The 21,852-nt window shown below is 44.4% G+C and overlaps 1 protein-coding gene across 2 annotated transcripts in view; it reads right to left on the bottom strand.

The window, feature by feature from the left end:
* The window catches only part of Tnfrsf21 (TNF receptor superfamily member 21), a 76,042-nt gene extending 62,990 nt beyond the window's left edge, over positions 1-13,052 (bottom strand). Inside the window, exon 1 of one of the 2 annotated variants that reach the window (XM_031346807.1) lies at positions 12,485-13,052. In XM_031346807.1, the coding sequence (XP_031202667.1) occupies positions 12,485-12,580 (96 nt within the window). In that variant the 5' untranslated portion in view covers positions 12,581-13,052. Of the gene's footprint in view, positions 1-4,416; positions 4,489-12,484 lie in introns of those variants that run through there. The other variant, XM_031346808.1, reaches the window with a different exon arrangement.
* Between the last annotated feature and the right edge of the window lie 8,800 nt (positions 13,053-21,852).

The raw sequence follows: 21,852 nt of genomic DNA, 5'->3' as shown, positions 1-21,852 counted from the left end.
TAGTCAGACAACAGAAAGCACAGGTTACAACCTGGCTTGTCCTGGTGCCAGAGTCAGACTTGTGGAATCTAGCCTTGCAACATGTAGCTATCTCTGAGCAAATAGGGTTGGGTATGAATTGAGGATACCACCTGGGTCTCAGCTGGTGAATCTGGTTTCTGGGCTGAGAGAAATTACATTTCTTCTATCTTTCTAGCCTGGGAATGGGCCAACTTCCAAGCTTCTACCTCTTCACTTGTAAAACGGACACAGCAATAATTAACTGCCATTCTAAGTTGTTTTGATAATTAATGGGCTGCACAGGAAGCGCATGGAGAACATGTCTGACACGGTATTTGCTGAATGAATATTAGTTTGGGAAATTATTACCCCACCAATTTATTTATTTTACCAGAGTTTAAGTTTAGACAATGTTTTAAAACATCTTAATTATATCTTAAGTATATTACTCCTGAGATGCATAACAAAAATTTAAGAATTTTTTCCTTTTATTTTATTTGCATATTTTTTTCATGTTGTAATTAAATCCAGGGTTGCGTGTGTGCTAGGCAGGTTACATTTCTAGCCCCCAAACTCTAGATTTCTTGTTTAAAGGTGTAATCCAACTCCAGCACAGTGGCACACACTGTAGTTCCAGCATTCCAGGGACAAAGGCACGAAGAACATCCCAAGTTCAGGGCCAGCTTGATGTATGCAGTGAGTTCAAAGCCAACTTGGTGTACTTAGTGAGTTCAAGATTGACATACATAGTGTATTCAAAGCAAGGCAGGGATCCACAGCAAGACTGGCTCAAAACAAGCAAACAAAACAATAACTGCCAGCTAGGCACACACCTACGTACCTAGTGGTACATGCCTGTGTACACGGTGGTACATGCCTGTGTACATGGCAGTGCATGCCTGTGTACACGGTGGTACATTCCTTTGTACATGGCGGTGCATGCCTGTGTATACGGCGGTGCATGCCTGTGTACATGGCGGTGCATGCCTGTGTACACGGTGGTACATGCCTGCGTACATGGCGGTGCATGCCTGTGTACATGGCGGTGCATGCCTGTGTACATGGCGGTGTATGCCTGTGTACATGGTGGTACATGCCTGTGTACATGGCAGTGCATGCCTGTGTACACAGTGGTACATGCCTTTGTACACAGCGGTGCATGCCTGTGTACACAGTGGTACATGCCTGTGTACACGGTGGTACATGCCTTTGTACACAGCGGTGCATGCCTGTGTACACAGTGGTACATGCCTGTGTACACGGCAGTACATGCTTATGACCTCAGAACTTAGGATGGAAAGGCAGAAGCATCACAAAACCCAAGGCCAGCTTGGGCTAGACACTGATTTCCTATTCAGGCTGATTTCCATAGGGAGATTCTTTCTCAAACACCAAAAATTTGGTTATTTCTTTTATTTAATTTAATAACAGATTATAATTCTGAAACTCACTTCCATGAACACAGAACATACTGTAGAGGTTTGTTTTTAAAGCAGACGTCAAGATAAAGACAAGAAAAAGCAAGGCTACTTTTCAAAATATATTAATAACAAACAAGCAAGTAAACACTTGAGATTCTGGGGGTGGTGCTTGCTCAGCTGTTAAAGCGTCTGCCCGGTGTGTGCAAACTCCTGAGTTCAGTGGCCAGCACACACTGTAATCCCAGCCCTTAAAACGGAGGCAGCTCAAGGTTAACCTTGGGGCAGCTAGTCAACCTGAAACTCTATCTCAAAATAAGTTAATTAATTAAAATGAAATAAACCTTGGCTTATAACAAAAAATAAAAAATAAAAGAGAAAGGATTTACAATTAATAATATCACTTTAGATGCCTAGAGCACAGTTAAGTAAGGGTTTTCCAACGTGAGCATCCCCAATTTGGTCTCACACAATATTAATGCCCTGGTCTAGAAGCAGACTGAACTCTACCACCGTCTATGTTTGTCTAGCTCAGAGGCCTCCAACAGTCTGAATAGCTGGGAGGTTAGGAGGAATAAAAAGAGTCATAATGTAGTACCAGTGAAAACTATGTGAAATTCAAATTTCAGTATCCACAAATAAAGTTTTATTGAAACACAGCCAGGCTCATTCTTGGAGACAGTCTCTGTACATGTCTTGCACAATGGTAATCTCCACATGAAGGTGGAAGTAAGTAGTTACCACAGATATCATAAGATAAACGTACGGCCCAGTACTTTACAGAAAAAGTCTACTGATCCTATGGTCTAGAGGTCAGAATATACTACGTATAGCTTCTCCTGGACGGGTACAATTAATATATCAACTCTCACCAGTTCCAGGAGACTCCACGAAAAAACAGCCTGGAATGGTGAATCAGCTGCGCCCAGCACTCCCCAGTGTATTTACCCACAGAATCCATTACACACATACATGTGTACAGATATACTTCAGGACACACCGAGGGGAATCCCAACACAAATACGATACCAATATCCAGAAATATCAACAAGCCCAACAGTCAACCAATAACATTATAAAATTCAAAGCAATCAGGATTCTTTATAACTACCTGTCAAAGGATGAATTCCTAACAAAACAGGCAAAAAAAAAAAAAAAAAAAAAATCCAAAGACCAAAACAAAACAAAAAGAATATTCTCAGACCCAAAAAGAAAAAGGTTTAATAACACAATCCTAATTTTTCATTTTATGATAGTAATATTAAAAATAAAATATGGTGCTGGTGAAATGGATCAGTGGGCAGTGAGGCTTAGCACTGAGCCTGACAGTGGTGAGTTCTATCCCCAGGACCCACAAACTCTATAAATTGTCTCTGACCTCCATGCACATGACACAGAGGTGCCCACATGCATGCGCACACACAATGCAAATACATAAACATAATCATAAAAAGTCAATAGAATGTAAAGCAATGCCATATATAACTAATAGGAACCTATAACCAGAATGATAAATAAATTAATAAAAATAAAGTTAGCATAACTTCTACTCGATAGTGAGACCATGAGTCATTAAAAGGCAAGAGTCATGTAAGTAAATTTATTATGCCCCTAGAAATGACTAAACTGTCACAGAAACCCACCAAACCGTTCTTACATCGCTGAATTAAAAAGAGGATAAGTAATTTGAAATGAGAATGTCCAGTCCTGGCAGGTTCATGGGCTAGAAAGCACATTTATAGGTGCCTGGTGGCATTCTGAATTGATTGTCTTCCTAAAAAACAACCTGGCAATCTGCAGCAAACGCCATAAAACCACTCATTCGTTTCCTCTGACCTGGCAATGCCACTTTGCGGAACGCAATCAGAGGAAACAACCTAAAGGGAGACAGAGCATTGCTGTATACACAGATGTCTGTGCTGCGGGATGCTGCGGAGGAAGGACGGCAGCCCAAGCACCTGGTGACAGTCGAGATGGCTCAATGCACTTCGAACCGGCAGAGAGTCAGCTATTTTTAAATGGCAAAATAAAGGCCCAAGCCAATGTTCATCACAGACACCTCAAACTTACTCACTAAACATCAGACCCTTAGGGTTCCCATCCTACCCGCCAAGCCCCTCAGTCCGTCCTTCCAATCACAGATTCAATATAGGAGCCTAGGAGTTTGCCTCCTTTGACACCACCTGCTCCCTCCCATCTCACCACCAGTAAATTCTAGAAAATTTATCTTAACTGCCACTTCGCCACTACCCCAGGACAGTGATCTCCACCCTTTGAAAGCAGCTGGCCACCCTCTCCCATCCTCCAGCAGGCTTCTGGAGTGATCTGAGAGCTGAGAGTGTAACTCGGTGGAAGAACGCTTGCTCAGTATGTAAAGGTCCTAGGTTCCATCCTCTGTCTGAGAAACAAGTTTGTTTGTTTATTTTTCCCTATTGTTTGTGGCCTGATACTCAAAAGTAGTTAGCCAACACAAACTGTACTCAGTGCAAGGAGGCGAGAGAGGGTGAGAAAGTTGGGTAAGTAACAAGGTGGGAGGATCTGGAAGGAGCTTCAGGAGGGGGCAATAGAATCAAAATACACTAAATGAAATTCTATAAGGGTTAATTTTTTAATGTTTGCAGGTGGGAGCGATGCTCAATAGTTAAGCACTTGCAGTTCTTCCAGAGGACTGGAATTTGGTTCCCAGAACCCATATTAGTGCCTCAAGACGGCCAGGAACTTGAGTTTCTGAAGATGTGATGCCCTTTCTGGCCTGAGGCTGCCTGCACACACACACACACACACACACACACACACACACACACACACACATCTCTCTCAAATAAACAAATGCATTAGGTTTAAAAAAAAAAATGTTTCACAGCATGCTACTACACTGCTTCTCCTGCACTGAACTGAATGACATCTTCATACCTTCAAGGGTCCCACATGACACACAGCCATCGTGGTCAGAGATCAGGACACAGACTCTGCCCTACCCTGGAGCTATTCCACATACCGTTCGCTTCCACTGAAATCCACTCCCTTCGGCTGCATGATGATTACCATGAAACATCACGTTTTCTGTGAACTTCAAGAGGAGGTTATAGATAGCCTGTCACTTCTATACACCCACACCCTAATCATGCCTGCTACTTAATAGATAGTCCTTATGCTTCAGTGTGTTGATGAAAAACACAAATATACGCCTGTAGGAGAAAGGGAAATAATTATGGAAAGAAAAGTGGGACAAAAGTAAGCACAGACACAGTAGCTGGAGTGTTTTGAAAACCAGTCTCCTTTGCCTGTAAGTTTCCTTGTCTGGTACCCTCTTGCCTCTTCGATTCCTACAGAGCTAGCCATGTCTGCCCAAAATCAGACAGTGCTCTTGTCTCAAAGGTTCTTGGGAGACCAGAATTCGGATCTCTTCTCTAGGAATAATAACCAAGTCATTTCCTTCTGGCTTTTGTCTTTCTCTGGTCTGCTAAGGCTACAAACAGGTATGTCAACAGATCTCAAAGCTCATTTAATGAGCATAGCTCCCTCCCCACCCAACAGTGTAGAAGATGGGGATCAATAAAGAGACCTACGTGGGTCAATGGACAGAATAGAATACTGTAAAGTGTTCGGTGCTCAATAGAACCGCCGTATCACAGCCTCTCCGCACAGGCGCAGGGATCTCACAGAAGAGGAGAAAACTTGTAAGATCCAAAAGGATCATATGACTATAGTGAAACAGTGTTTTGCTAGAAATGGCAGGCCACTGCACACTTGAACTCATAGTGGTTGGGACTGCATACACAAGACCTGTACAAGACCAAGCCAGCCAAAAGCCTGTGTGGGCAGGAGATGGAGGCAAAAATTCTCACCCCTAGCTGAGGATCCATTAGGAATTGGTGGATGTCTGGAGAGGGAGACTCCATTTTCTTCGGAGATGGGACTCCTGACAGGCTGTCCATGCCCCAGTAGATAGGCCTACACTCATGTCCTTCCAGGTGCATGTACTTAGTGGGTTAGAGCACATGAAATTGGGAGGGAAAGGAGATGGGGGGAAGGGGCTCTTGGGAGAAGTTGGAAGGGGAGGGAGTGGAAGGCTGTGGACTTAATCAAAATGGATCATATGCATGTATGAAGCTCTCATTTTTTTTTCTCTAACAGCTTGCTTATGAGGGTGCCTCCAGTAACTGTGGCACTATCCACTACAGTCAAAGCACTAACCACTCAAACCATGGAATGAAATCCACTTCCCAGAGAACTGGAATAAAACGTGAACAAATGCTAGTCATAACTGGTACAAGCTATTAACTTATCCTATACAAATAGTCAGGCTGGCAGCAAAGAAGACCCTAGCAGGTCCTCAGGTGCTCAGAATAAGGGAGCAGAAACTAACTACACAGCAAACTGGAACCCACACCACACTATTACTCATTGAGCAAATATTTTTCAAAGTGACCCAGGGCTGCAGGAGAGCAACACACCCATTCCCTATTTATAACAGTTCAATTTGCTGGGGTGTCTTTCCATCTCAACCGTGGTGGCACCATGGTCTGTCAGAGTCACACCATAGGAAAATGTTCGCCCATGTCTCCACACCCTCCCCTTTCAGCTCCCTCACACCATGCTCTCGAGCACCAGGAGTTTTGGCAAATCATCCAGGCACCACCGTGAAACTCAGAAAATAAAACGAGCGTGTTCAACTCTTGGGGAAAACCATTCCCTTTAGAGGAAACAAATGGATGGGAGATTGAAGTGAGCCATCCCATACGCAGCACTTGGCAGAGAGATCTAAGTGTTTGAAACTATGCTGAGCTTGATTTCATTCCTCTCTCCAGAACGTAATAATGAGCAGAAGAGTAAAAACTCTATCAAAGCTTATTCTGAAATCTGTAAAATGGGACTAAAGCTGTGACCTCCAGGACTTGTAGAATGTGTACTGTAGTGCTTTACAGAAGATATTCAATGCAGTTATAAGTACTCAATAAATGAGGACCATTTATATAGTATATAAATGAGTATATTACATAATACTTTATATAACATATAAATTAAATAATATCCCAATATAAATGGTTACCAGCCATTTGCTTAGCCCTCTTCCAAAGACCACTAGCACAGGAGCTCTATTGACTTCACAGTTGCTCTCTTGAGTCCAGAGCACATGGACACGCCCCATGTTCTCGTCTAACTCTATTAAGCCCGTGTGCTTTTTTAACTCCAAACAGACTTTGCAAATGGTGCCAAGCAACAGAGCCACCACTGTGGTCCTGGTTGCAGAAGAGCAAATGGAAAACTATATAGACCTATCTCATATCTCTACTAGCCTTGTTCTGATTTGGCTAACCATGTGTTTCTCCATTCTTTTTATTTGCCTTAGACCAGGGAAGTGTCATGCAGAATCATCTGCGACTATTCTGAAGAGAAGATGAAAGGACATGGAGCAGCATCCTGCCAGCTCACCCAGGTCCTGCTGCATCCCACACCTTTCTGAGAGCCCCCTGAGCACAACTTTCCCAACGCTACAGACATGTTGCCTCCAACCAGAACACACACAACCCCAACTTCGGCACTCTTCATGGATGTTGATTGCGCATCTGCCTTCGTCATCAAAACCTCTCTCTCCATAGGCAGAGGCCCCGCCCCTATTTCTGGACATCTGCCAGCCTCCTCCAGGTTAATAATCACTGTCCAACCAGGTGGCAGCCTTCAAGCCAATTTAAGATCCTGTTGATTTTTAGGTATTTGACAAATATAAACACTGGGGAAAGCCAGTATTTATCCACGATCTCTCTCGCCCCTATTCCTCAAGAACACAACTCAGTGTGGCCTCTAATGCAGGAGCAACAAAGCCCAGCCTCCTGCTGACACTCAGTGGACCAAGCTGCTCCTGCTAATGGCTTCAGTTGTCATTCTGTCCATCCAACATATCTGCATCTCATGCTCAAACGGACTTCACTCCAAATGACCACCAGACACCCACCAAAGCTCTGAGTCAACCTGGGCTCTTCTAGTCACAGAAGAGAAGCACCTGAGTTTGCCAAGAAGTTGCCAGCGGTGACCTGACATTACCGCAGTTTGCCAGGCCTGTGCAGGGGGGAAGCAAGCCAAAGGAGTATTAGCGCTTTCTGGAAAATAGGCAGAGCTGTTTACGCAAGGAAAAGTCACTCAATTCGTCCTGGCCCTTGAATAGTCTGATGATACATCTCACCGTTTCCCGTCACCAAAAGAAAAAATAAAAATAGTAATAATGGTGAACTTTATGTAAGCCAAGTTTGCATGCTGGCTGAGTAAGCACCGAGCAGATTTGCAGCTTTTCTATGAAGCTCCGCGATAAGCTTCGCTTCTCCTCAAGATGGAGCCAAGTTTAAAGTCAAGGCGTGATGTCCCCAAATTCCAACCTCCAATAAAGAGAAGACATCAGCTACTCACCAGACCCAGCCCAGATCCAGACCCACCAAACCCACTCCTGACCAATGGGGAAGGCGGTAGCAAACTACCCCCAAAATATGGCATTAACTATGCTTGCTTTATCTAATTGATAGACATTGTCTAAATGTATAACGTGGACCTGTGCCCATGTAATCTCAGAGGGTTTTTTTTTTCCCACTCTAAGTATACATCTTATTTGAAAAAAGTATTTTTCCTATAGATTCAGCTTAACTGCTTAATTGTGCTGGAGGCCCTGTCTGTCTGTCTGTCTGTCTGTGACTGGACCTGAGAGCCAGACATATACCATTAGTCCAAATGAGAAAGCCTGACCCACTTTGATTGTGGGGATAACTTGTGGGCTAAAATCAGGAATTGTTCAGTGCGGTAGAAGAACTGGATTGCCTGTTCTTCCCTATTGCCTGTTTCCCATAAGTCAACTAAGATACATTATTCCAAGATTGGAAAGTTTTCCAAAACAGAAGTGTTTTCTTCCTCCAACAGATTTCAAATTTTGAAGATGTGAACATCACATCTATGTCTCTCTCGGGGTCTAGCATCCTCACCCATTGATCCACGGGCCCTGGCCACATGTTTTATAAGCCGTAGAAACTAGCTTCGTGCCAAGCAAGGTTCTAAGCCCACCCACTTCATCCCTGGGCTTCCACTGCCTGGGACGCCGCCTCTGCACCATGTAGACTTGGTAAAATGAAAATTAGGCACTTCCTCAGTGTAGGCTGTTCATTCCCTCAGCCAAGCTGTGCGGGCTGTGAGATCAGCTTCCACAGTCTGGGATGCTACATTAAAGTAAGTATATAAGAGGGAGAAAGCCCACGGGACGTACACCAGCTCCGATTCCATATTCCAATCGGATTTGTCACCAAGCCTTGGACTTGAGCACCCCACCCCACCCCAGATGACCTCACACACACACTCCTGCCTAGGCAGATAGCCATGCACTATGATAGATGAAAGTCAGAGGCAGGATTCAATAGCAGTGGCCAACAGTAACACTTGGGACCCTCTAGACAGAAAGATAGTCTGATGATGTGTCTGACCATTTCCCACCAGTCAAAGAAAAATAAATAAATAAATAAGGTCTGTTTTTCTTTGGGTGACCAGAAATGGTGAGATGCCAGCTGCCTAGAAAAGGGATGGCCAGACAGGTGGACAACTAATAAGTAAATGGTCCCTGTGTGTGGAATTTCTTTTCCCTCTTCCCTTTCCTCTCGCCAACCCCTCTCGTGTACCAGCCTTGCACGACTCAAATTCACTGCGTCATTTTCAATTACTGTTACATAGATTACATATATACACATGTGTATAATACATATGTACACATGTTATACTCACACACACATATATATGTGTGTATATGTTTGTATATATGTGTATGTGTGTACGTATTATATATACACACACATTACACACACACATATATTCCTTAGTTGCCCACATTTCTAATCGTTTGTCTAGGGCTGAGGCCCTATGTGGTTACCCCTTTCTGTGTTAGCCTGTCTACTGGTGTTATCCCTGTTCTGGTCCTGCTTAGGCAGCCATGTCGCTGAGACTTCATGAGTGAAGTTTCCATGACATTTCCAGGAGACACGATCTCACAGCAGACTTCCATTCCTCCGACTTTTAGCATCTTTCCACTCCGTCTTCTGCTGTGTTTCCTGTGCCTCTGGTGCAGGGATTCTCAGTCCATGGCTAATAGTAGTTTCCAAAGCTCCAAATCCAATGTCTTTACCAAAGAGGTTGCTTTCCTCCCTTGACCAGCCCTTGCAATCGGTCTATCTATATAGTCAAACCAAGCTCCCTAAAGGCAAGAGGCACCTCTGACTGCATCCAGTGTTGCAGTAAACAAGTCCTTCTAGGACAATCCCTAAACCACCACAAACCTAAATGTCAATATATCAACAACAGGAACGCATGCAACTAGAATGACTCGTCCCAAAGGTCCTTGTGTACTTCTCACTTATATTCTCCAATTAATCAAACCACCATCTCAGCTTTCTGCCAGCCCAATCCTTCTCTGTCCTTACACTCATCAAACAACTCAAGGTTGTGAAACGGGCAGAGTGGTACTGGGGTGAGCGAGAGTAGGAGCCACGGAGTTGCAGCCCAGAATCACCACAAACGACAACAGACCAGTAAGATTCTTGGAGACCATTTTCTCACCCACAGAATGGAAGCAACGGGAATGTTGGCAATAAAGAAGACACTGTGCGAATTACCTCACTGTTCTCTCGACAAGTTCATACAATACGTATATACATATCAGAGCCTATCGTAAGCTTTTGTGTAGCTAGCTCATCACATTAATGAAAAAAAAAAAGGAAAAGAAAAAAAAAAACAACAAAGACCGCTTTGAAAAAAAAATGGGAGAAGGGCAATTGAAAGCCATCGCTATTTTTTTTATCTAACCACACTGTATATGCACAGCATTAACCTTCCTGTATTCCCCTTTATTCTTCTAGGTACCTCACACCATGTTTACTTGAGCTATCCTACCTGGTATCTGCCGTTAATGTGGCCAAGATTACCAGTGGGGCCAATTCTCCTGAGAACAAAGTCACCAGATCACTGTTGTATACAGAGCCCTTCCTAATGACTGGACCGTCCAAAGTGGGGATGGAGGAGAAGGTCATCACAGAGCTCCCAATGGTTCCTGGCATATCCCACACTCCAGGATGATCAGCTCACCCTCCTCCTACTCCATCCATTTAAATAAAGCCCCTTTGCCATAGTTACCAAGAGATCCAGAGACCCTGTAGTATCATCACCTTGAGAGTGTCTCTAAAAAACCCTTCATAAACTTCATTTAATTGTCAAACTTACATTGTCAGATCATCAGTTGCAAATCTGGTGTGCAATTTGTGGGTACGTTGAGTTTGATCATTTCATAAAAGGAGCTAGACCCTTTCTTGGTTTGTTAAATCATACACTTTTACTATACTGAGACCTCCAAGTACCTATTCCATGCTAAAAGTTAAAAAAAAAATTCCAAATTATTACACATTGAGTAATAACTTCAGATTGAGTGTGTGAGAGGACTAATCTATAAGGATTATATTTGTGTAGGGCAGGGGCACACAGCAGTGTATGCCCATCACTGAAGCAGGTCTAAGGCCTTTAGAGGGAACTCTGGTCATTAGGATCAGCGCTTCCATGAACTCTCTCAATCTAAGACTGTCAATTCATGGTACTATCCACACTTGTTTAAAGAACTTGGACAAAAAGACAGAAAAGAGTCTCCCAAGGGACACTGCGATTTACAAACTTTCTATAGCCTCTCTCTCTCTCTCTCTCTCTCTCTCTCTCTCTCTCTCTCTCTCTCTCTCTCTCTCTCTCTCTCTCCTAAATGCACACACACACACACACAGAGAGAGAGAGAGAGAGAGAGAGAGAGAGAGAGAGAGAGAGAGAGAGAGAGAAACCAGAGTGTCTGTAGAATGAATTCCCAGGCCATAGCAACTGTCACGCCTTGGGATGGAAGCAGTAGATCTTGGCTGGCCAGGCAGCAAGCCCTTTAGGGGAAGGAGACAAGAGGCCTGCCTTCCCTTACACAGCCCAACCATGAAAACAAGCTCTTTTTTGTTTTTGTTTAGTTTTTAGTTAACAATCTTTATCCTCCCTGCAGGGATGAAAGACATGGCTGGTTTATGGCGACTCTAGGGTTTGAATTCAAATATTCTTCCACCTAATTCCCCATTTGGCCCCAGTATTGGAAATAAAGGGCCAGCTGGGGCTAAGTTTTGGATAAGGGATGATGTCAGGGTTTGATCAGATAAAGTGATGGAGGATTGCGATCCGGGCACGCCCCAGATTTGGGTGCTAAGAGAGCCTGCATCATCTTGCGTAGTGACATGTCTAAACACAGAAAAGGAGAAATAAAAAAGGATGGAGAAAATTAATCCTCCTTACTGTAGCTCTTTCCCCTCCCCCTCTACTGAGAGCCACAGCGCCGGCTGGCTCCTAGCCGGAGCTTTAGAGGCGCCTGGGTCTCTGGGTCCTTCTTCTCCCCCGCCCCCCGCCCCTTCTTCTTCTTTTGGCGTGCAGAAATCAGGACCCATCTGAGCCAAGAGGGAGGAGAGAAGCAAGGAAGCTGAAGCAAGGGGTGGCCTGCGCCCTACTCCGGAATGCCTCGCGCGCGGAAGCATGCAGCGGTTGCTCGCGTCCGGAGCGCACCGGTCCCGCTTGTCTCCACTGCGGTAGCATCCGGACATGACATTGCAGTAGCGACAAAGCAGCGGCCACAACGGCAGCTGGCAACTGTCAGGACTATTCGGGCCTCGCACCGCGCCGAGGGTCTGGCGGCGAATGATATTGGGGTGAGGCTGGTTGTTGGGGTGCAAGATAGGCCGAGACGTGAGCAAAATCCCTGAAATGCGCAGGACGACGGGGTGGCCATCTCTCGCGCCTCCTCCAAACAGCCAGATTGCGAGAAAAATAATTCTTTAACACTCACTAGCCTTAGCTCACCCCACAAAAAAATGATCGAGTAGGAGTCCTCCTCGGTCTGGCTATTGCCTTGTAACCAACCCTTCCAACCTGGCTGGTCCCATCGCGCGCCTTCGGCACTACGGGCCCCAGGACCCGCCCGGCTCCCGGACACAGGCTCGAACATAGTCGCCACCCTAGGGTCCCCTCCTATCGCTCACCAGGAGAAGAGAGCCGGCGACCATCGTGGCTCCGACTTGGCCGGCGATGCGGCTGCAAGAGGCGAAGGCGGTGATGCTGCTTGCCGAGGTCCCCATGGCCGAGCCCGGGACTCGCAGCGGCGCCCGGGGCGCTCGGCCCCACGGCAGCTGGAATCGGTGGCTGTTTCTGCCCAGCGCCGCATCCACCGCCGCCTCACGGGCGATGAGCCCATCTACCTCCAGCAGCCCATGAGCACTGCAGCAGCCAGGCGGCCAGGCGGCCAGGCAGAAAAGGGAGACAGCAGGGGAGGCTCGAAAAGGCGCTCAGCACCTGCCCAGGGGCGCTGGCGCCCGGGCGGGGAGAAGCAGGCGCGCTTGCAACCCGCGCCTCCCGGTGCTCTCCAGCGACAGCGGCTGCGGAGAACCAGGGAGCAGGGCTAGCAGCGACAGTGCTAAAGAGCGACTTCCCATAGCGAAGCTTCCAGTCACTACCAACCACTCGCCTCCTCCGCTGCCCAGACCGGCCGGCGAGGGACTGAGTCGGATGGCCACTCAGCTCGGGGACACACGTGGTGGCGCCGAAGGGGCGGAGAACGACCCTTTGTGATGTCACCCGGGAGGAGGCCGGGCTCTTTGTGCAGATGGAAAGAACTCAAGGCGCTCCAGAAGCCAAGGGGAAGGAGAGGGTGCCCCTTGGCGTTAGCTGGAGGAATTGCGTTTGCTCGTTAGCCTGCGAGTCCTGCACACAACCCTCACCCAGACTTAACTTTAAAAAAAAAAAAAAGATTCCAAGTAGACTGTATGTAAAGCAGAGACTATTTTCTCTTCCTAACATAAATATTAACGACAACCAGTGTAACTTGAGCATAATGTCACACGCCTGTATTTTCATTGCCAGGAAAGCTGAGGAAGGAGAATTGGGAGTTGGAGGAAAAGTCTGAACTACACAGAAAACTCCTATCTCTTGCGTAAATGAAAGAATGAATGAATGAACGAACGAACGAATGACCTGAACATAATGGTGCCATTAAGCACTCTGTAGCCTGAAATTCTCCGGTTCCAGGCCAGCCAATTAATTAATTAATTAAACAGGATAGAAAAAAAAAAAAGCAACAACTGCCAGACACAAAGAGACTTGTGTGTCGGTTCCCAAACTCTGCTGTGTTTTGGGGTGTCCTGGGGTCTCACACTGAATCAAGAGGAAAAAGCCAGTGTAGTCTCAGCATTTATGTGTGGCTCCCCCTGGTTCCTGACTGCAGATCCGATGTGACCAGCTGCCTCCTCTCTGCTCCTCTCCCCTCCCGTCCCCTCCCCTCCCCTCCCCTCCCCTCCTCTCCCGTCCCCTCCCGTCCCCTCCTGTTCTCTCCTCTAATAACTGTATCCCTGAAACTGTAAGGCAGAACAAACCTCCCCTCTCTCGATTTGCTTTTTTGGGTATTTAATCTCAGCAGTAAGGAACCTGTACACCGACAACGTTAAGCAGCTCTGAAAGGAAGCTACCATGGTAGGGGCCCTATTTCCTTCCCTACCGGTTAGTACATTTGAAAGTTGGTTCTTTTCTAGGCATTTTTTGGAAGAAAGAGATGTATTTAAAAATTAATATGAGGATTAATCCGACTCTCATCTTTCAAACATCTGCCAGTTAAAATATTAAAAAAAAAAAAGCTTGACCATAAACCCTAAAAGGGGAAAGCTGTAATATTTAGTTTCCAGTAAAAATTTTTTAAAGTTCTGAAAAATACTATCCTTAAATACAGAATTTGGGGAAAGGGGATAATATTTCAACTTGAAATTCTCAAGCTCTCTTTGAGGCTTCCAAAAGGGGGAGGCTACTATGTCTTCATGTATAATAGAGCCAATTAAATCTTCAAAAATTCAAATTACTGTCCACTATAATCATAGATCGTTTTTGTTTAAAAGGAAATGAAGTGAGATATTAAAGAAAAGGAGCCAGCTGATGTCGCCTTGCAAACAAATGTGAGTTACTTAAGGCAATGTATGATTTGTTCTTCCAAGCTGGAGTTTAATTTGGGGAACTGCAGTTCTGACCTGTCTGTTCTCTTTGTTTTTTCTCTTGCTTTCATGTTCCAGAAGGTTCCTATGAGGCACTAATCATCTGAATTCAAATTTTCACGTGCCTTTGGGTTTGAGTTTGGTTTGGTTGGCTGGCTGCTTTTTGGTTTTGTTTTAGACAAGGTCTTGCTCTGTCACTCAGGTTAGCCTCCAGTGCATGGTCATCCTCCTTCAGCCCCCACCTGAATGACAGCCATGCAATCACTATGCCTCTTGACGCAATGTATTCAGTTCATCTTGCTTACTGCTAATTAAGTAAAAACCCCTTGGTATTCACCGCAAACCAAAAACGAAGGAATCTATTGAATCTAGTTAGAACGTAAAATGCCAATTCTCTATTGCATGTCTAAAACAGAGAAATGTCTTTCATTATACACTGTAAAATACTTTGATTACATCACAGCCATATATTCAATATGGCCGTGCAGATGTCCTTCCTTACTCATAAACGGTGAATATTCAAGCATAAATAATGAATTTTCTGCCTAAGCTCTAAAGAAAGAGGTAAGTATTAATAAAGCATGACATAGCTAAAATGGAGAGGTACAAATGAGGCCAGATTGGATAAGACCAATCTTATCTTTGCCATAAAATAGCTGCCTCTGACCACCAGCCGAATTTAAACGTTGCAGCACTTCTTCCAACACTGTAGAAGTCTGGTTTCCTAGCCTCGGGCTCATTGTCCCTGGAACTCCCCATTTCCTTGGTATATTTTCAATCAGTGCATTTTTCGATATTTCCATCCCCCCCCCCATTTTCTAGTTAAAACCCCTGTGTGCTGAAGGCAGCAGCCGTGTTGCCATCTTCTCCTCTGTTTGTCATATTTCTAAACTCTCTCCTGATTCCCTTCAGAAGCTGTTGAAAATTTTCAATTCTAAAAAGTGTGTGTGTGGTGGGGACAGGGGTCCTGGAGAGACGGCTCTGCATAAGAGCACTTGCTGTGTTATAATGAAGAGGGAGACCGGGACCGGGGAGGACACATGGACTTTAATGGGAGGGGGGAAGAATAAAATAGAGGAAGAGGAGGAAAGTAGCATAAATCAGACCAAGTGTGTTTGAAAAGGCCAAAGGAAATGTTATTTCGTGTTTACTTAAAACTACACATATAACAGGGAGCTGCTAAGTAGTTAAAGGCTCTAGCTGCTCTTGTAGAGGACACAGGCTTAGTCACAGGCTCACATGGCTGCTCACAACTGTCTGTAAATCCAGTTCCAGGGGGCCTGGTGCCCTCCTCTAACTTTCTCAGGCATCAGACACACAGGTCCTGCATGTACATGCATGCAGGCAAAACATTCATACACACATAATAGATCTCTAAGAAGAGTATATGTATAAATACATATATAAATACAAGTGTAAGTATATGCACGCACTGCATATGTGTGCTTTAAATGGTGTGACACCAACTTGGGCTATAATGCTCCCTGCAAGAGCCATAAACTATCTAGTACCATATATGAAAAACCTCTGAGCTGTTGGTCAGAGAAGTCCCAGGGGCTTCTGCCGCTTCTCTTTGTTGCCTCCCAGAACTTGACGTTAAGACCGTATGGCTAAAGACAGCACAGGCTTTGGACACAGGACTTGAAGGAATCAAACGGGAGCTGACCTGGAAGCCTCTGTGAGGACTAGGTCTCATGGTATAAAGGAAGAAAAGCCTCCGCCATCTCTAACTCCAGGTCCAGAGGACCTGATGCCCTCTGCTGGCCTCTTTGTGCACCAGCCATACAAGGGGTTGCATAGATAGAAGCAGTCAAGACACCTATGCATATAAAATGAATAAATAGGTCTCAAGAAAAGAACAGAAGAGGTCATAAATGTTGGGAGGGAATGGTTGGGGGGGAGTCAGGATAAAGAGGGGTGGTAATGAGGTAAATACAGTATCTGTGTATGGAATTCTCTAAAGTATTAAATTTAAAAAAGAACACCTGCTACTCTTGCAGAGAACCTGGATTTGGCTCCCAGCACCCACATAGCAGTTCACAATCATCTCTAACTCCAATTCCAAGAGGTCCAACAAACACTCTCTTCTGACCTCTATGGGCACCAGGCATGCACAAGGTGTACATGTATACATACAAGCAAAACACTCACACACACATAAAACAAAGAAGTTTATTTTTCTTAATGGAGGTCCATACAACATTTGGGGGTAACCAACTGCTTTCTGATGAGACATAAGATCTGCTCCATAGGAGAAAATTTGTGTCTAATTCTGTAAACCTATTCAAAAGCCTGCGACTAGGCTGAGCTAGGGTGGAATGGATTTAACAAGACTAAGGTTGAACACCAAAAAGTGTATGAAGCCAACTTTCAAAGGGAGAAAGAGTATGAAAAGCTGTCTAAGCAGGAGTGAAATTGTTCTGTTTCCACATGCCCTGCATATCTATGTATGTAGGTGTACAAGGCACTGTTGGGTACCATAGATACAGTAAGAATCTTTCTTTCCTTCAAAAACCCCACCATCTCCTCTCCAGAGGAAAAAGATAAGAATAGGTAAGATTACAGCCTAGCACCAGGGGATAAGTGCCTGTCTGTCATAATGTGCGAGGTCCAGAGTTCGATACCCACCTCTGCAAAAGGAGAGGGGGAGGGAGAGGAAAGAGGAGGAACAGAGAGAGTATGTATAAGTCAAGGAGTGCCTACAGCATAGGTGGGCATGGATTGTAGGAACTGCCACTGTCCCCATGATAACCCACACCCTATTTTCAGTTGACAGTGTGGCTACCCAGAATGAGAAGATGCATTTCCTACCCCAGGCACTGCATGTGGCTAAATATCTACCCAATCAAAATTGTATGTCCATTCCTTCCAGAAAAGTTCCCACTGGCTAAGGCTGAGGAGTTATCATCAACCCATTCATATGGTATCTCTGAGATTGGCTAATCTTAATTAAAATTGACTTCTATCTCCTGGGGTTTAACCCTTCTGCTCAGTAAAACCTCTTTCCTGGATGGTCACTATCTCTCCTGCTAATTTTTCTGTGCTCTCTCAGCCCTTCAATAAATCAATAATTCATGTGCTAAAAATTAAATAAATAAATAAATAAATAAATAAATAGAAAAGAAATAAATAAAATCTTTGGGGACTTTCAAGAGCCATGTCAATAGCACTTTACCTACAGAACTTTGTCTACATTTACTGTAGAAGACAGACTCTTTTCTAGTTTCCCCTCACATGGCTCAGAAGTGTCCTGTGTGTTATTATCCTATGGCCAATTTACATTTGTGTGCTATCTTAGCCTTTGAGGTCCTCAAAGGCAGAGTTCATGTCTTAATTTTCAAATCTCCCTAGTCAAAATTGGAGGTCATGACCTCGCTCAATAAATATTTGTTAAGTGAAACTGCTTGGAAAAGTTGGCAGCAATGGAGTAGTTAACACATGGGATATGCCTGGTTTTTCCAAGACTTAAACATTCCAAGCTACGAATGAACAGTAAAGCTTTCATCTAGGATATACTAATGTCCTGTTCAGTCCTGAACTCAGATTAAACAACTTCCCTATGGCTCTGATTCCCTGCCACAACCTCCTGTTCTTTGGTCCCAGATGGAATATCTACCCTTCAGTGGCACAGAGCAAGATCAAGTGCCTGTGCATGGGTTTCATCAGGTCTCCGTGGCTACTGCAACAAAGACAGCAGCCTTGGATAAGATCTAGTGGGGATAGCATTGCAGAGACAGTATTGTTCCGAAGCTTCCTTCTCTCTTGGATGATAAAGAAGGAATGATTTGAAAAGCAAGATGGCTAGTCTAATCAGGAGGTGTGACACCTCTGTTTTGCTCCCTAGAACAGTGGGATGATTATGCCTAACATTTCCTGAAAGAGTACTAGTAAGTAATAGGTACAACACTGTACACAAAGATGCTTGCCTAGAAATACTCGTCCCATGTGTTCTTAGGGGTCCTACCTGTAACTTTTCATTTTACCGTAAGATTGGGGAAGGGAAGAGCAATTATTATTGTTTGTTTTGTTTCTCTGAGACAGGACAGGGTCTCATAACATAGCCTTTGTTGCCCCGTAGGATGAACAACAATATGAGTTGCCTAGTACCCTCAGAGCTCCCAGGGACTAAACCACCAACCAAAGAGTACACATGGTGGAACTCATAGCTCCAGCAGCATATGTAGCAGAAGATAGCCAAGTCGGTCATCAATGGGAGGAGAAGCCCTTGGCCCTGTGAAGGTTCTATGCCCCAGTATAGAGGACTGCCAGGCCCAGTAAGCAGGAGAGGGTGGGGTGGTGGTCAGGGGGAGGGGGCGAGAACAGGGGTTTGTTTTTGTTTTTGTTTTTGTTTTTTATTTTTTAATTTTTGGAGGGGAACCTGGGAAAGGAGATATTGTATGACATGTAAATAAAGAAAATATCTAATAAAACAAAAGCCTTTGTTAACCTAAACAATCATTTGTAGATCAGGCTGGTCCTGAACTTACAGAGATGTCTCCCTCCTAGAGATAAAATTAAAAGTACACACAGATAAGCCAAGATTTATTTTTATTTTTATGTGTTTGTGTGTGCATGTGTTTGTGTCAGAGAGAGAGGAGAGAGAGAAAGAGAGAGAGAGAGAGAGAGAGAGAGAGAGAGAGAATGTCTTCTGTGTATAGGTACCCTCACAGGCCAGAAGAGAGTGTCCAATTCCCTGTAGCAGATTATAAGGTTTCTCCCATGCCCCCAGCCCTCTGGAAACCATGCATGCATCCTAGCTGCAGGCACCCTAAATAGCTGAGCCATCTCTCCAACCCTCTACTACTTATTATTTATTTATTTATTTATTTATTTATTTATTTATTTATTTATCTGTCTTAGCTTGACTTTCACATTAACCAACAGTGTGGTTTAGGATAAATCTCTGCACTTCCCTGTGTCTATTTGAGATAGCTTTCAGACAATTTATTTATTTTTACTTTTGTGTTTGGCCTGAATGTATATATGTGCCCTATATTGGCGCCTGGTACCCGTAGAGGCCGGAAGAAGATGTCAAGTGCCCTGGACTAGAGTTACTGATGGTTGTGAGACACCTTGTGGGTGCTGGAAACCAAATCCTGGTCCTCTGCAGGACGGAACAAGTGCTCTGTACCAATGAGCCATCTCTCTAGCCCTCTGGTATTTAAAGCTCCCTTAAATGAAAACTGATAAATGTGGACTAAGATTGGGTGATGGGGTGATCAATCCAAGGCTTCATGAACGCCAGGCAAGCGCTTTGCCATTTGGTACTTCCTCTTCCTAAGTCATTTTTTATATGCTTTCTACTACTGAAATTCTAAAAACACTAACTGGAAAACATCCTATGGATGTTTTCTCCTGGTTACGAATTGTGTAGGCTGCCTGAAGAAGGAGAGAAAAGAAGGAACTGTTTGGACAGGGGCTCAGAGCAGATGCTGGAAGACTTAATTTGTCTGCCATTGTAGGTGTCTCAACGCAAACCCATACACTAAGGGAATTTATACTTTCTTCTCTCTGATTAAAGATGACTATCCTGCTTAGTACTACTCTACCTGGCTTTACCTGGACACAACCTAGAGTCACCTGAAGAGGAAGTTTCAATTTTCAATTGAGAGATCTCTTCGATCGTATTGGCCTATGGCCATGTCTCATAGAAGATGTCATGATTGATGCGGGAGGACCCAGCCCACTGTGGGTGGCACCATCCCTTGGCTAGCAGGCCCAAACTGTATAACAAAACTAGTTTCATCAAACCAGAGAGTCAACCAGCAATCAACACTCCCTCATGGCTCCCGCATCCTGGCTAGAGGATGACTTCTTTCAGTAATGGACTGTGACCCAGAAGAGCAAACTGAACAAGTCCTTTTCTCCTCGAAGTTACTTTGGTCAGAGTGTTTCATCAACAGAAAGGAAGCTAGAACAATTACAAACAATGAGCAAAACAGTAAAAATAAATTCAAAATATACGTATGCATAAAAAATGTAATATACTTGAAGAGACTTGGTTGTCATTTGCAGCATATACATTTTCTTTGGGGGGAAAAAAAAAACACAAAATCCAGGAAATTTGACATGCTCCTCAATAACCAGTAGGCTAATGAAACAGTTAAGAGAGAGATTAAAAATTATCTTGAGGCGAATGGAAGTGAAGAGGCAAAATAGCAAAGCCCGTGAGATGCTCAGAGTTTTCAAGAAGTGAGTTTAGATCAATAAGTGCTTACATCAAAAAAGAAGAGAGATGTGAAGAAGCAGGTACTTGATGTTAACTCAAGGGGCTGGTTTTTGAAATTTTGAAATAATCTCTTACATTTTAAATATCAGAGAATAAAGTTTTGTTAAGTGAAAAAAAAACCTCTTATTTTTAATTCTAAAGGATTTGTGATGGGCAGAAAAATGGTTCAATGGGTTAAAGGCACTGTCTCCTAAAAGTTGTCTTCTGACTGACACATACTCCATGGTGCAAGCCGGTCTACTTCATACATACGTACATACTCCATGGTGCAAGCTGGTCTACTCCATACATACGTACATACTCCATGGTGCAAGCTGGTCTACTCCATACATACGTACATACTCCATGGTGCAAGCCGGTCTACTCCATACATACGTACACACATACATACACACATACACACACACACACACACACACACACACACACACACACATGCTCCATGCATGGTGCAAGCCAGTCTACTCCATACATACACAGAGAGAGAGAGAGAGACAGAGACAGAGACAGAGAGACAGAGAGAAAGAGAGAGAGGCAGAGAGAGAGAGGCATAGAGAGAGAGGCAGAGAGAGAGACAGAGACAGAGAGGAAGAGAGACACACACAGAGAGAGAGAGAGGCAGAGAGACACACACACACACAGAGGCAGAGAGACACACACACACACAGAGAGAGAAAGAAAGAGAGGCAGAGAGAGAGACACACACACAGAGAGAGAGAGAGAGGCAGAGAGAGAGACACACACACACACACATACTCCATGGTGCAAGCCATACATACATACATACATACATACACACACACACACACACACACACACACACACAGAGTGTGTGTGTGAGAGAGAGAGAGAGAGAGCAAAATAATATAATACAATATAATATAGCATAATATAAAACAAAAAATTTGTGATCAGTTAAGAACACTTGCTGTAGGACCATGGGAACAAGGGTTCAGATCCCAGTGCCCACCTAACAAGCCAGGCATAGTTTTGCTCATGCCTACATAAGCCCAGAAATTAAGAAGGAAGAGACAGGAGGATCCCTGGGGTTTCCTGGCAAAAAGAAACGCAGCCCAGGTTCAGAGAGGCACCCTGTCCCAAAGGAGTAACATCAGTAGGAATTATCGGTAGTAACTGCATACAACAT

This window comes from Mastomys coucha, unplaced genomic scaffold (genome assembly GCF_008632895.1).
Source record: "Mastomys coucha isolate ucsf_1 unplaced genomic scaffold, UCSF_Mcou_1 pScaffold3, whole genome shotgun sequence".
Lineage (NCBI taxonomy): Eukaryota > Metazoa > Chordata > Mammalia > Rodentia > Muridae > Mastomys > Mastomys coucha.
This window is presented reverse-complemented; position numbering and strand designations above follow the sequence as displayed.